The 13816-nt window shown below is 43.9% G+C and overlaps 1 protein-coding gene across 1 annotated transcript in view; it reads left to right on the top strand.

The window, feature by feature from the left end:
- The window catches only part of LOC109873520 (nuclear receptor corepressor 2), a 175376-nt gene that overhangs the window by 93816 nt on the left and 67744 nt on the right, over positions 1 to 13816 (top strand). Inside the window, 4 exon segments of the mRNA XM_031815261.1 lie at positions 2886 to 3068; positions 5280 to 5396; positions 9825 to 9881; positions 10843 to 10895. Coding sequence (XP_031671121.1) covers positions 2886 to 3068; positions 5280 to 5396; positions 9825 to 9881; positions 10843 to 10895 — 410 coding nt within the window.

Raw genomic sequence — 13816 nt, 5'->3', positions numbered from 1 at the left:
CCCAGCACAAGGTGCACCTGTGTAATGATCCTGCTGTTTTTATCAGCTTCTTGATATGCCACACGTGTCAGGTGGATGGATTATCTTGGCAAAGGAGAAATGGTCACTAACAGGGATGAAACAAATGTATGCACATTTGAGAGAAATACACTTTTGTGCGTATGGAACATTTCTGCAATCTTTTATTTCGGCTTATAAAACATTGGACCAACACTTCACATGTTGCGTTTAATTTTTCCCCCAGTATATTTTCACACTCCATCTGCTAGCAGTGTGTGGAAATGTGTTGCTCTTCACAAGTACAGAAGACAGTCAGGATGTAGGTCCTAGAGAACTACTTGAAAGCCCAGGAGAACTAATCCTCTTTTTGATAGATAGCCCTCTCACCAGATGAACCCCCCCCCCCCCCCCCCCCCCCGACCAAACACCTCAGTGTTTTACACAAACTCAGAAGTCATTGACTTAACTCTGGCATAAGAGGTTTCAGAGCTTAAGTGGTTGCTTGTCAGGCAATTGTATTTAACGTCTTAATACTGAGGGCCATGTAATCTAATCTCTACCTACCTATCCTTTCTAGACATTATATCAATGATTTTCCTTCCAAAATCACACAATCTTTTCCTAACTCACGTAGACTCTTCTTTCATCTTGGCCAGTCTCTGCTTTTACATAATTTCTCAGAGAGATATATATCCTTTAAGATATATCCCCTTTAAGATATATCCTATAACAAGGGGTTGTTGCAGCATTCCAAGTATATGATTAGAAATGGAGATGTTTAGCAGACAAAACACTGGTAGGCTTGTGTGTGTGTCTATGATGTGATGGACATGTATGAATAGCAGTCTGGGTGCTCGTCATCTCATCCCAGCCAGTCCATTCCATCCTCCCCCCTCCTGACATTTCAGCTGCAGCAGGTCAGAGAGCAGCAAGACCCAGCCTCATCCTGCCTGCCTGCCTGCCTCCCCTAGATTAGGCCAGTTATATAACACTCATTACAGCAGTTTAAAAATAACACAGAACAAAACCCAAGCTGAATCACACTCTCATTTACTGTCCGTGTGTCTCTACACACACACCATGCACTAGGGCCGGGACGATACCAGTACTGCAATACTCGTTAGTACCGTGGCAAGGAAATAAAACACAAAGCAGATTTAATTTCTTTAGGAAAACAGCCTTAATGTTGGAAACAAACATTATGTTGTCATCCAGTCACATTTATTTTCCAAGCAATAGCACATAATATTTTACATAGACGGTTTTTAATATACCAAAATTAGTCTGTTTCGTGTTTTCATTTTTGCCATGGAATAAATATCACAATACTGGTATTGTCACAGCCATACCATACACATGATGAACCATACACTCACACACAGACACTTCTATTTCCTTTCCCTGTCTCGCTCACACACACACAGACGCACAGTGGGTTTACTAGGAGGGATTAGTGGTTTATTAGGAGTTGTGTTGGAAAAAGATGTAGTTATTTTCAGCAAATTCATTGGTACACCCTTACACACTTCCCATGCTGGTTGCTTCTGTCATCCTGGGCTAAGTTTAGGATATACAGTATTTTAACCGTCTATTCAAATACCTAGTCAATGCTTGTAAAATGCTAAGCTACATGGAACAATTATGAACTATAGTCCTCTTTGACTGTCCCTACTGTATACAGAATACATTGAGTACAATATGTTAAAGGTAGTTAAAATGTAGAGGGTGCATCTCGCCTGCTGACATTGTTATTCCTCAGAGAAGTAAAGCCTGTAAACTGACCCGGCAATACCACTGAGACCACTAGACTGCTGAGTGGGGCTCTCTGGTTCCAAGGCACAACATAGCCCATCCTTTCACTTCTATGTAAAGAAGGCATTGCAAATTAAGCTATCCAGAGTAGGGCTAGGCGATATATTGTGTATACCGGTATGGATCCACATTCCAGTATAGATTTTTACAATACTTCTATGAAGGTATTCGATACAGTGCTAAATAAATGCAAAGTTCTACAAATTGGACTACTTCACTGTCGTTTTTTGTCCTAGTTTGGGTGAGTATAAAACCATCAGTATGAAGAAAGCCAAATATAATCACTTAGAATTCATTTGTTGCCATTCTAGGGTCATTCACTACTCATAAAACATTAACTTAATATTCAGAAACTTAAAATACTATAAAATACCACCATACTGTCAAAAATGTGAAACATATTGTGGTATGATATTTGGTCCATATCGCCCAGCCCTAATCCAGAGTTGAGTTTCATAGATGATGCAGTTGTAGAATGTCTTAATAACCCCCACCCCCACCCTGTATTGTCCTTCTAACTGTTTCATCCTTCAAATTAAACAAACAATACTCAAACAGAGCCTGGTCTGTTCTATGAAGTCTGATTGTATATTCATTAGTGTGGTCTAGTGACTGTGAGACACTGACACAGGCTTTCATTACCCAGAGGACTTCATTACCGTAGTGTGCTGCTGCCTTCCCGAAGGAGACACGGGCAGGGTGTTAAGATCACTTGTTGCTCAGAGCCACCCATATCACAGACCGCACACAGATACAGACAGACACAAAAAAGGAGAGAGAGAGACCGAGATGCAGCATGTCATTGTTGCCTCTAAACCGCTAACTGAATTAGGCTGGGACAGTTAAGAGTTGCAGTCTAATCGATGGCTGCAGTCTAAACATACAAGCAGATTTATCTCTTTGCCGCCATATCTGTGTCCTTTCTAGAGGTCCCAGGTGTAACTGCCTACTCTGTCTTCTGTTTGCCGAGCAACATGACAATATGCAGAATGTACTATGTAAACAGTGTTGGTATTATGAAACACCAATAAAGTGTTGAGTTAAGATCCTCTGTCACCTCTATCTCCCTCCAGGACCGGGGCAGCTCCATGGGGAAGCTGGAGCCCATCTCCCCCGTCAGCCCGGCCCAGATGGACCCAGATCTGGACCTGGTGCCAGCCCGCTTCTCCAAGGAGGAGCTCATCCAGAACATGGACCGTGTTGACCGGGAGATTACCATGGTGGAGCAGCAGATTTGCAAGCTACGCAAGAAACAGGTACAGGTACCGTACAACCATGGGTTATACTGTAGGTCCTGTTCTCTGCGGTTTGTTTGGTGCTTGTCACTGTTTGTCATTACGAGACTGTGTGCTTAGTTGACTGTTTTTCAATTTGATGCAATCTATATGCTTTATCTTCTAAGGATGACCCAAATGTGTCTATCTGTGTCATTACTTCTCATTGAGCCTGAATGTTTCTGTGAAAGTGCGTGGCCTGCACTCTTTTTACCGTCAGCTTGTTCTCTGGCAGTTCCAGCAGTCTTCCTGACAATGTTTCCATCTGTATTTAAATCTAGTATCCCTCTCATTGCCTGTCTTCAGTGGATCTTCACACAGTAGAGCCTTTAGACCAGACATACCAGGCTGTATTGCTGTAATTATTGTATTGAGTTACTGTAGTTAGGGCTCACACAGCCTGCCACAGTGCTCTGCTTCTAGGCAGCTGCATTCTCTTCTGCTTTTCCTTCCTCTCTTCTTCTTTTAGGAGAAAAGTAGGTTAAAAATATATAAAGCCATAAATAACAGCTTCCCCCGGGGGAAAGGAGGATTATGTTGGAAGTTTTGTGACTGTTAAATCACTCATATTTCTTCCTCGCGGCCTTCCTCTTGGCCGCCTGCCACGTCATGTTTTATAGAAGAGCTCTATGGTGCAACTCTCCCCCCTCAAGTCTCTCCTTTGGCTGGCACTCAAAAGGCTGCTTCGTAAATCTAAGCCACCTGTAACCCATGGCACGGTCCTCTGTGGGATGTGTTGGGGGGTGGGGTAGAGGGGGGAGGGGGTTAGCGATGAAGCCTAGTGAATGTTTGAAAGAGTATGCTCTACTACCTAGAAAAATAAATCAAGCCCCCCTCCCTATCCCTTCCCTCAACAACACACTATGCTTTTTATGAATGTTTTTACAATTATTTTTAAATTTAATTTTTTATACAGCGGAACCACCCCTCCCCCCGCCATAACGCTTTCCTCTCTTCAGCTCTCTCCAAGCATTAAAACATCTGGAGCCATTAAGTGGTGTGGTAAAACTTTATTTAAAGAGTTCTGGCAGAGAGTGGGGGCTGGGGCCCTGGTTACAGCCAGCCTGTGTTGTCAGCCATGCTCAGGACAGTTGGTTTATTTGATTTTACTCTGCCGTGGGTTTAGAAGGGGGAGGTTCTGGGAATGTGTGCGTTTTCCTCCCCAGCTGCTTATCCATCCCGATTGGGGCCCAGGATGATCCTGAGGGCCCAGGGCCAGCTCTCTCTCACCCCCTGCTGAGGCTTGGCCCAGGTCTTTTTCTGGGGGGGAGACTGGCTCTACTGTAGATCACCTACCTGCAGAGCATGCAGCAGCACACTGACAAGGAGCCCTAGCCCCCAGAGAAGCAGCTTCACTAAAACCTCAGACTGTACCACTCACATCTGCAGCCCTGCTGCCACAGATGACCAGCACTGCCCCTAGTCTGTTTATACTGCTGTTCTTATTACTCCTACTTACCTATCCTGTTTATTGGATCATACCACATTTGATATTTTACTTGAAGTTGTAATAAACCCCGATTATGTAAGTTATTGCAGATCTAAGATTCTGGTTGTGCTGTGAGGAGGCCATAATGTCCCCACTAAATACACGTCATGGATGTAATGGATCAGTTCAGTAGATGCTGCTGTGCCATTGCTTTGGCTATAGTCTCTGTCCAGTGGCCTGTTCTCCTGTTTTTATCCCTCATAAAAAGCCACCAAGATATTGCCCAGGGAGTTGGAAAAGCAAGGCTTTTCCAGTACAGGATGGGTGTTGTGTTGGCCGACAAAGGGAAAGTGGCATATCCTCTTGACCTAAGAGATACTTTGTCTCCTCAGTCCTACTCTCTCTCCTCCCTGGCATGCGGCCAGCCCTGGCTGGCTTTGTTACACCATGTTGTGGTAACCCTTTGGTTAACTGGACCCATGGGACTTAATAGCTATTACAGCTAGTAGGACAGTTAGGTTCATCACTGCTGGACACACACACACACACACTTCCCTAGTAACCTGTCTCCACAGAAACAGAGAAGCACAAGGGTGCTGCAGGATCAGGGATTTCTCCTTTGTTCACGGCTTGTGATAACCTTTATCTGTCATTTTTCTCTTGCATATTCTTCTCTCCCAACCTGAGTCAAAGGGACATCTTTTCTACACACTGTGTTCACCAGTAATCCTGAGTGTTTGCGTATTTGCATTTGTGACCTGCAGCAACAGCTGGAGGAGGAGGCAGCGAAGCCCCAGGAGCCGGAACGGTCTATGATCTCCCCCCCGCCCAGTGAGGCCAAGCACCGCAGCCTGGTGCAGATCATCTATGACGAGAACAGGGTCAGTACCATCACACACACGCTAGGGATGGGCACGGTTATTAAAATATTTGAATATCCGAATGGATGCTAGTATTCAATCACTTGGAGAGTATACAGTCTTTGTCTCAAATGGAATACAATTATCTATGTGACATTGTTACATAGCCTACAAGGATAAACCATTACATTCAACATTTTTATATAACAATAGTTTTATGACAGTTTGTATGAGTGCGCCCAATAAAAAGGATTCACCAGCAGCCTACACTGGTCTCACACGTGTAGCTTGTTATTGCCGGTCAATCAAAGCGCTGCTGCAGTCAGAGGCTCCATGTGTAGCAAGTGAAGAGGGAGCTCTAATCAATACAAAATGGAATTACAATTACAGAATTAAGTTGGCTAAATGAGAAGGAGTAGGCTAAAACAATCAACCAAGAGGTAGGCTGTTGTTTCTAATGAATGGAGTTGTTGGATGGGGAGCGGAGCAAAAAAGCCTCAATTAGCCTTTCTACTGTAGCTAGCTAGCTGGCTAACTTAGCTTTCTACTGTAGCTAGCTAGCTGGCTAACTTAGCTTTCTACTGTAGCTAGCTAGCTGGCTAACTTAGCTTTCTACTGTAGCTAGCTAGCTGGCTAACTTAGCTGGCTACTGTAGCTAGCTAGCTACTTTACAATGATTTGATGCAGTCAAGATGAGCACTATCAGGTGGTGTGATAGATAACCTATGGTAGCAACAAGTTTGTCTAAATACTCTCTCTTTCTCGCTGTCTTTTTTTTCTCTCTCTGTGCCACACACAGACTGTCACACACACTGGCCCCTGGCCCTGTCACGCCCCTCCCTCACCGTTCTTCTGAAACAAGCAGAGTGCAGTACACAGTCTCTCTCAAGCAAGTCTCCATTGAAGTTTCTTAAAAAATATAATGACATTATTAGAATACTGAAATAATTTCAAATGCCCTAACACACTCACACACTGCTCGCTCTCTGTGTAAATATGAGTGTGTCTCAACCTGTAATGGCTGTAGTCAGTGTTCATTCCTAAATCACCTCACAGGTTGGTCAAAGTTAGAATACATGTATTGACTGCATTATGTGAGCTAGCTATACCCCTTGGTTCATCATGATCCTAGTTGTTGGGGTGGTAGTGATGTAAGATAATGAGCAAAACCATTCCAAAAACACACTTCCTTTGGATGAATGTTTCTCTATGACTGAAATAGTGTTCTTTTTTTGGACTCCATACAGTGTTATTGGGTTCACAGAAATTGCTTGATTGTAAGTGTTGAGAATGAGACTGAAGCTGTGAAGGAAGACTGGAAGCATCTGGATGAGGTGCAGAGGACTTCGGTCTGACAGCTCTTTGATGATGAAAAACGAATATGGTAGACTGTCACTCTGCTTTCCCTCAGATGTTGGATTCATGCTGTTTGAGATCTTATTTAGCTAATTGGCCCTATTGAGGGCTGAATGGAAGTTCATTTGTATTCGGCGCATTCTGCCGTGACAATGATTGCGAAGAGATTAATGTGTGAGCTCTGTCATTGCTGTTACTTGGCTTATCATCTTCAACAGCCCAATAGAGAGTGGGAGTCAATAGAGAGTGGGAGTCAATAGAGAGTGGGAGTCAATAGAGAGTGGGAGTCAATAGAGAGTGGGAGTCAATAGAGAGTGGGAGTCAATAGAGAGTGGGAGTCAATAGAGAGTGGGAGTCAATAGAGAGTGGGAGTCAATAGAGAGTGGGAAAGGCTGTATGAAAAGGAATGAACCCATTTAGCCCCCCACTCTTAATATGGCAAGACCAGACAAAGTCCTTCCGTCCGAGTGTGTAGTCTGCTAAAGGTCAGCATTGCCGGCCTTTAGTGTGAGCAGGTCACCCCCCCCCCCCCACACACACACACACCTTACTCATGTTCCTCTACTACAGTAACATTCGTCTGGCAGCAATCCGAATATATATATTTTTTAATTAGGTCAACATTTTTACGTTCCCAATTTTAGAATGTAAGGATTTCATGGAAATCTAGGTCAATCAAAACAGATTGAGTAGGATATTATCTAGTTGTAGTTAATAATGCATTCATTTCCAATACTCTTAGTCCACCTAGTGGTAAGCACTGTTCCTTGCATACGGAGACACAAAACTGTATAAACATGTTTGTGTAGATTGCAATGGTATATAAGGAGTCTTTTCCCACTCGTTATGCCGACCACAGATGGTCCCCTGTATGTGTAAGGGGCAGGACCTCTGTACATTTCCTTGCCGGGCCGGGTCAGAATCTTAAGGAAAGTCAACTCTTGAAGTAAAGGAATCTTCTATAATATAATAGAAACAATTGAATGGTCTAAAAGAGACCTGTTGACTGACAATAGTACTGTATACCTTTCACCCCATATACTTACCAGCTCAGAGCTGAGCAATGATGGCACCACTGAATCCATGCAGAAGGAGTGATGATCTCAAAGCCTGGACTCATCCAATGTCGCTGAACTCTGGAACACTTTCCACTCCACTGAGTGCTGCTGAGCCCCACCGCCACCACACTAGGAATTGCCAGGGACCTCACGATACAATATTATCACCATTCTTCGGTTTCGATACATACAATGTCTCTTGCAGTTCTCATATTGTATTGTGATTTTACACTGCGCTTTTATTGCAAATTGATGTTTCAAACATCTGCTGCCGTGACATGAGAGAGTGTGAGAAAATGAGTTTATATCATGGATATAAATGGGCTTAAATCACATTGAATCGCTGTAACGCTACCTACCAACAAAACAAATACATACTTGGAGTCAAAGTATCGATTTATAATATAGTCCCAATATAGTGCTGTAGCATCCCCCCATCACTACTAACACAGTGCTGCTGAGCACCACCACCACACTGGTCTCTCTCTGTCTCTCGTTTGTTTGTTTGTTTGCATATCATATAAAGGCTCAGTCAGACACACCAATAGCATTTGCCTGCCCAGAGTACTTAGGATCTCTGAACAGAGGTAGAATCAGACAAACAGTTCACTGAACGATCGGTAGACGAACGGGGAGATCCACATTCGGTGCAACCTGTGTGATCCTTAGGTATATCTGAAGAAGGCATGGCATGGGTGTTGGTGTTTGTCTTGGATACGTGTGTGTGTGTGTGTGTGTGTGTGTGTGTGTGTGTGTGTGTGTGTGTGTGTTTCACCACCTGGCTGTAATGACTCCAGTCTCAGCAGAAGCGTTCCACTCAGTCAGGCCTGGTGTCATCTGTCTCTGTGGGCTTAGTGTCATCTCGTCTCTCAGCCAGAGTGATACAGCCACAGGCCTTTGTCAACGCCATAGGCGACACCACTCAACTTCACCATCTCATATTAGAAAATGGCTGCCTTGGACACAAATACAAGAGAGACAACCGTGACTCACTGGAATTGCACTATCCCAGTCCCACTGTTAAACACACACACAAGGTACTGAGAGATCTCTCAAGTCACTGCACCTTCCCTATTTGCTTGTGCCAATATTAAACCCTCTCATTTTAATTACGCATTTCTTATGATGTAGCCCATATTTCCCTTTTCTATGGACTGGAAATGCTTCTGTGAGCGAAGAGCAGCTCAGTTAGTTTTCTGCTCCGGTTGCAGTACTCCTGTCTAAGCACTAGGGGGCATCTGAGTTTGTCCAGCCTCACTTACAATCACTGGCTGCCAATTTAATCTCAGGTGTGACTGGCTGAGATGGATTGGAGGAGGAACCGTAGTGTGTCAAAGCTCCATGTTGATCAACAGTGTTGTCATTGCCCCGTCTGAATTTAGCGTACACATGTATCCCCTTCTCTGTGTTGCCAATGTCATTGATCGTAGTCTTTGATATGTCCTTAGTCTTGCAGATTTATATCAGTACAATGAGCTTCCCTCTCTCTCCTCTCACTCTACATTTGACATATTAGTCAATTAGCAGACACTTATCTAGGCACAGCGACAGATGTTTCACCTAGTCGGCTCTGTGATTCGAACAAGCAAACTTTTGGTTACTTTCCCAATGCTCTTAACCACAAGGCTACCTGCTCAGTCTGAAACCACCACCTAAGCACACTAGGAGGTGAGATCTCTCTCTCTGTTTTGTCAGATGTCCCTTATTGGAGAAGCACTGCAGCCATACAGTCTCACTCGCTCTTGCTCTTTCTCACGCTCCCTCTTCTGCGTGCTCTCGCTCTACCCTTCTCTCTCTCCTGGAATCTGTGTTCGGGGAGGTGAGTAATCTTTTATCCAGGAGAGGAGAAATGAGAGGGAGCTGAGGCGAGGTTCTGCCTTGTGTTAAAAGCTCTAATAATAGTTGCTACATCCAGAGTGCCCATCCAAACGTCAGTGATTGAGTGAGCAGGCTGCTGCGTTGCCTTGGTGATGGGAGACGTGGGGCTTTGTTGTTGACATGTGCTGAATGTGCTGTGTGTGTTGTGTCTCCTCAGAAAAAGGCAGAGGAAGCGCACAGGATTCTGGAAGGACTGGGACCCCGAGTAGAACTGGTGAGTCTCTGCTCTTTTCTCACCTCTTAATGGTCACCCGAATAAAACATTTAGCATTTAGCATTATTTGACCTTGGGGAGGAGGGATAAGTAACGGAGGAGGATGAGGAGGAGTTTGTCTGAATTCAAAGATGTGTAGCAAGCCCTGGACAGAGAGCATGGTGGGTTTAGTTTTCTGTTCGGGAATGAGAGTGAGAGATGGTAAAATAACTGGACCACAGAAACAACCATTTCAGATTTGTTTGACCCATGAAAGCTGTTTGTCATCCATTGTTTTCCTCAATGTTTTAACTCCCTTGTGTCATGAAATAAAACTGTTTTTGTTTGTTTTGGAACCAACTCATTTTACCCAAAGACTTTTTCCACTTATGAGTCTCTTGAGAACAGTCTTGAGAAGGGCTGGATTAGGATGTCATGTTGTCATTCTGCTTACTACTTGTCAGCTTGGCACAGCAGGAGCAGTTATATAGTACAATGGAACTCGGGCGATGCCCAAATGAGCCTCACAACAGCCTTTGTTTCACACTCTCTCGCATATATATTGATGAATTTTGTGCGATTGATTAAATTAATGAATAAATATAATTTGATGGTTCAGTTGGTTGAATTATTGATTGATGGTACAAAATCTGAGCCAAATGTTTTGGCAGACCTTTCTCAGATATTTGTATAAAACATTATGACATCACACCATCATTTCTCTGTCAGACTTCAATCTCAGATATTCAACATGTTGTTGGTAGGATGTAATGGCTGAATGTTGTTACTGCATCTGGCATAGTAGCTTTGCAATGACACCAGACACGGTGCAGAGAAGGGAGTGTAGAAGCTGTAGATGTGTGTGTATAAACCTCCTAGCCTTCATGTTCCATGCTGCTGTGAAACTGAATTCCCACCTCTGGCAGCATCACTGACACTTTCATCTCTCTCTCTCTTTCTCTCTCGCCCCCTCCCCTCTCAGCCTCTGTACAACCAGCCATCTGACACCAAGCAGTACCATGACAACATCAAAATGTAAGTTAGCCTGCCCTCTGGGGTAAAGGCACTGGGTTTATGCTAATGTTTGTGTGTGTGTGTTTATCTGAGTGTATATCATCTGTCCCTGTGGGCTCAGTGGGATTGCTATGGTCCTAAATGCCAATACTGCGCTCCTTCTCATCTACTCTAGAGAGTCCCATCCCAACAAACGGCGACAGACCATCAATGTTTCAGTGTCAGCCACGCATGCAGTTTTTACAGCTCTGGTAGTGCACTGAAACAGTTATTTAACCTTGCGATTGCTCTCTGACAACACATTTTGGTCATTTTTTGTGGAAGTGAATTTATACTGCACTTTTTCATAACTATAGCAATGCAAGTGAAGGAAATGTTACACACATTACATTTGAACTGACATCCTCCCTTCACTGCCCCTCTTTCTCTACTCTGTTTGATCCAAGCACTGTTTGATCAGCAAGGGTGTGTGTTATTAAATAGCGCTGTATAGCTTTGATCCATCACAATTGACTTCTTTGTGGTGCCCCTAACCGGTTTGATAACCTTAGCCCCCGTCGCCATTGAGAAAGATGAGTACCAGATTCATACCAGACACCACCCCCACCCTACCCTACTTAACCGCTCTGCTTCCTCTGTCCACTACCCCTCTCATCTTCCACACTGACTCAACGTTGGGGCCATTAGCCAGTGTTCAGTATTTCAGAACCTAGAATATATAAATCCATTGAAATATATCCACAGGTAGCTCCCTAGTGGTGCAGCGGTCTAAGGCACTGCATCTCAGTACAAGAGGCGTCACTACAGTCCCTGGTTCGAATCCAGGCTGTATCACATCTGGCTGTGATTGGGAGTCCCATAGGGCGGCGCACAATTGGCCCAGCATCGTCCGGGTTTGGCCGGGGTAGGCCGTCATTGTAAATAAGAATTTGTTCTTAACTGACTTGCCTAGTTAAATAAAGGTTAAAATAAATGTCTGGTTTATTTTTCAGCGTAATCTTACACACATTACAGAACGGGAACATGGACCGTGCTTGCTGCTTTAATGTGGCACATATCAACATGAAACCCCTTTTTGCAGAACTATAATTTCCACATGCCTCATGTTTTTGGTGCTGTTTACAGTGTACTGTGATTTCTCAGGAATACGGTGCACTCTTAGTGTTGGACAAACGAATCCTATTGAAACGGTCCAGAATCTCTCCTTCCACCATCTAGTGTCCGGAGCACAATGCCACGTCTGTCTCTATAGGACTTCATCTGTCAGCCCTGGTCTGGCCTTGATTTGATTTATTAGGATCCCCATTAGCTGACGCCAATGGCGACAGCTAGTCTTACTGGGGTCCGACACATGATGAAAAAGACATTACAGACAAAAGACTTCACAATTTACATACACACGGCAATGTTTTTAAATGTGTGTGCATCAGTTACAGAAGCTTGCTTTTCCTCTGTGCACTTCTAACATCTATCTATAGAAGCCTGTCAACTATGTGTGTGTTTTTGTCTATCTCCGCCTGTATTGTGTCTATGCACCACAGTGATATGGTGTACGTGTCCCAGTGTGTGGGAGAGTGAATTAGTGTTTATATGGTTCTCAGTATGTGTTTACATGTTAATGTTAGTTTAGATGTTGGTTTATATAGGAACATGTGTAGATGGGGGTGTCTTTGTTTTGATGAGGAGGTCATCGTGTCCACTTTAGACTGCGTTCTGTGATGTCTTCTGTGTAACAAGCACACTCGCACACTCGCACACACCCACGTAGTGCCTTACTTGCTTCCTGCCGTCTCTGTCCTTGCCTGTGACACCAGCTGATGTGACTCATGTAGAATAAAATTACATTAATCAGGAGGGATGTGACCGTACAACTGCCAGATTAAGATCATTTTACACCACAAGAAAGAGAATGGTGGGAGAGCTGCTGCCAGAGTGATTACTGCCCTGACCTTTATCTGAAGAACTCTGGCTGTCTCTCCATTCCTGGGCTCGCTCTCTCTCTCTCTGTCTCTGTCTCTCGCTCGCTCTCTCTCGCTCTCTCGCTCTCTCTCTCGCTCTCTCTCGTGCTCTCTCTCGTGCTCTCTCTCGTGCTCTCTCTTGCTCTCTCTCGCTCGCTCTCTCTCGCTCTGTCTCGCTCTCTCTGTCTTGCTCTCTCTGTCTCTCGCTCTCGCTCTCTCTGCATCATTCCTTCCTTGCTCTCGCAACAGTTAAATTGAATGCTTTTGTTGTCCTTATCCTCATCACTGTAATGACATGCTTGAATAATATAGGGCTAGCTTTCGCTTCTCTCTTCTTTCGCTTCTCTCTTCACGAAGATTGAATGCTTATGGGTCTAAATAAATCACTAACTCCCCGCTGACGTATTTAATTCAGCAAACAAGAGCGTCTAGCTTTTCCTGGGACCCTACAAGAGCTAAGGAGAGAGGCCAGCTGAGAGCGGGTGCATTCTTGATACACACGGGAAACTTTTGAGTGTGAAAAACCCAGCAGCATTGTAGTTCTTGACACTCAAATCAGTGTGCCTGGCACCTACTACCATACCACATTCAAAGGCACTTAAATATTTTGTCTTGCCCCTTCACCCTCTGAATGGCACACATACACAATCCATTTCTCAATTGTCTCAAGGCTTAAAAATGCTTCTTTAACCTGTCTCCTCCCCTTCATCTACACTAATTGAATTGGATTTAACAAGTAAGGGATCATAGCTTTCATCTGGATTTCTTCCTGGTCAGTTTAAGTCATGGAAAGAAGTGTTCCTAATGTTTTGTATGTCAGTGTATGTCAGTGTATGTCAGTGTATGTCAGTGTATGTCAATCTTGAACAGGATTATCTATTTTGGATGCAGTTTGAATGGAATTGTTGGAGAGATAATAATATTTGAGTCATAACTCTGCAGATGCAATTTAAACATGTCTTCCCAATTAAAAAATAAGTTAAC

Source organism: Oncorhynchus kisutch, linkage group LG3, assembly GCF_002021735.2.
Source record: "Oncorhynchus kisutch isolate 150728-3 linkage group LG3, Okis_V2, whole genome shotgun sequence".
NCBI lineage: Eukaryota > Metazoa > Chordata > Actinopteri > Salmoniformes > Salmonidae > Oncorhynchus > Oncorhynchus kisutch.
Note: the sequence above shows the minus strand (reverse complement) of the source record. Positions and strands in the feature narration are given on the sequence as shown.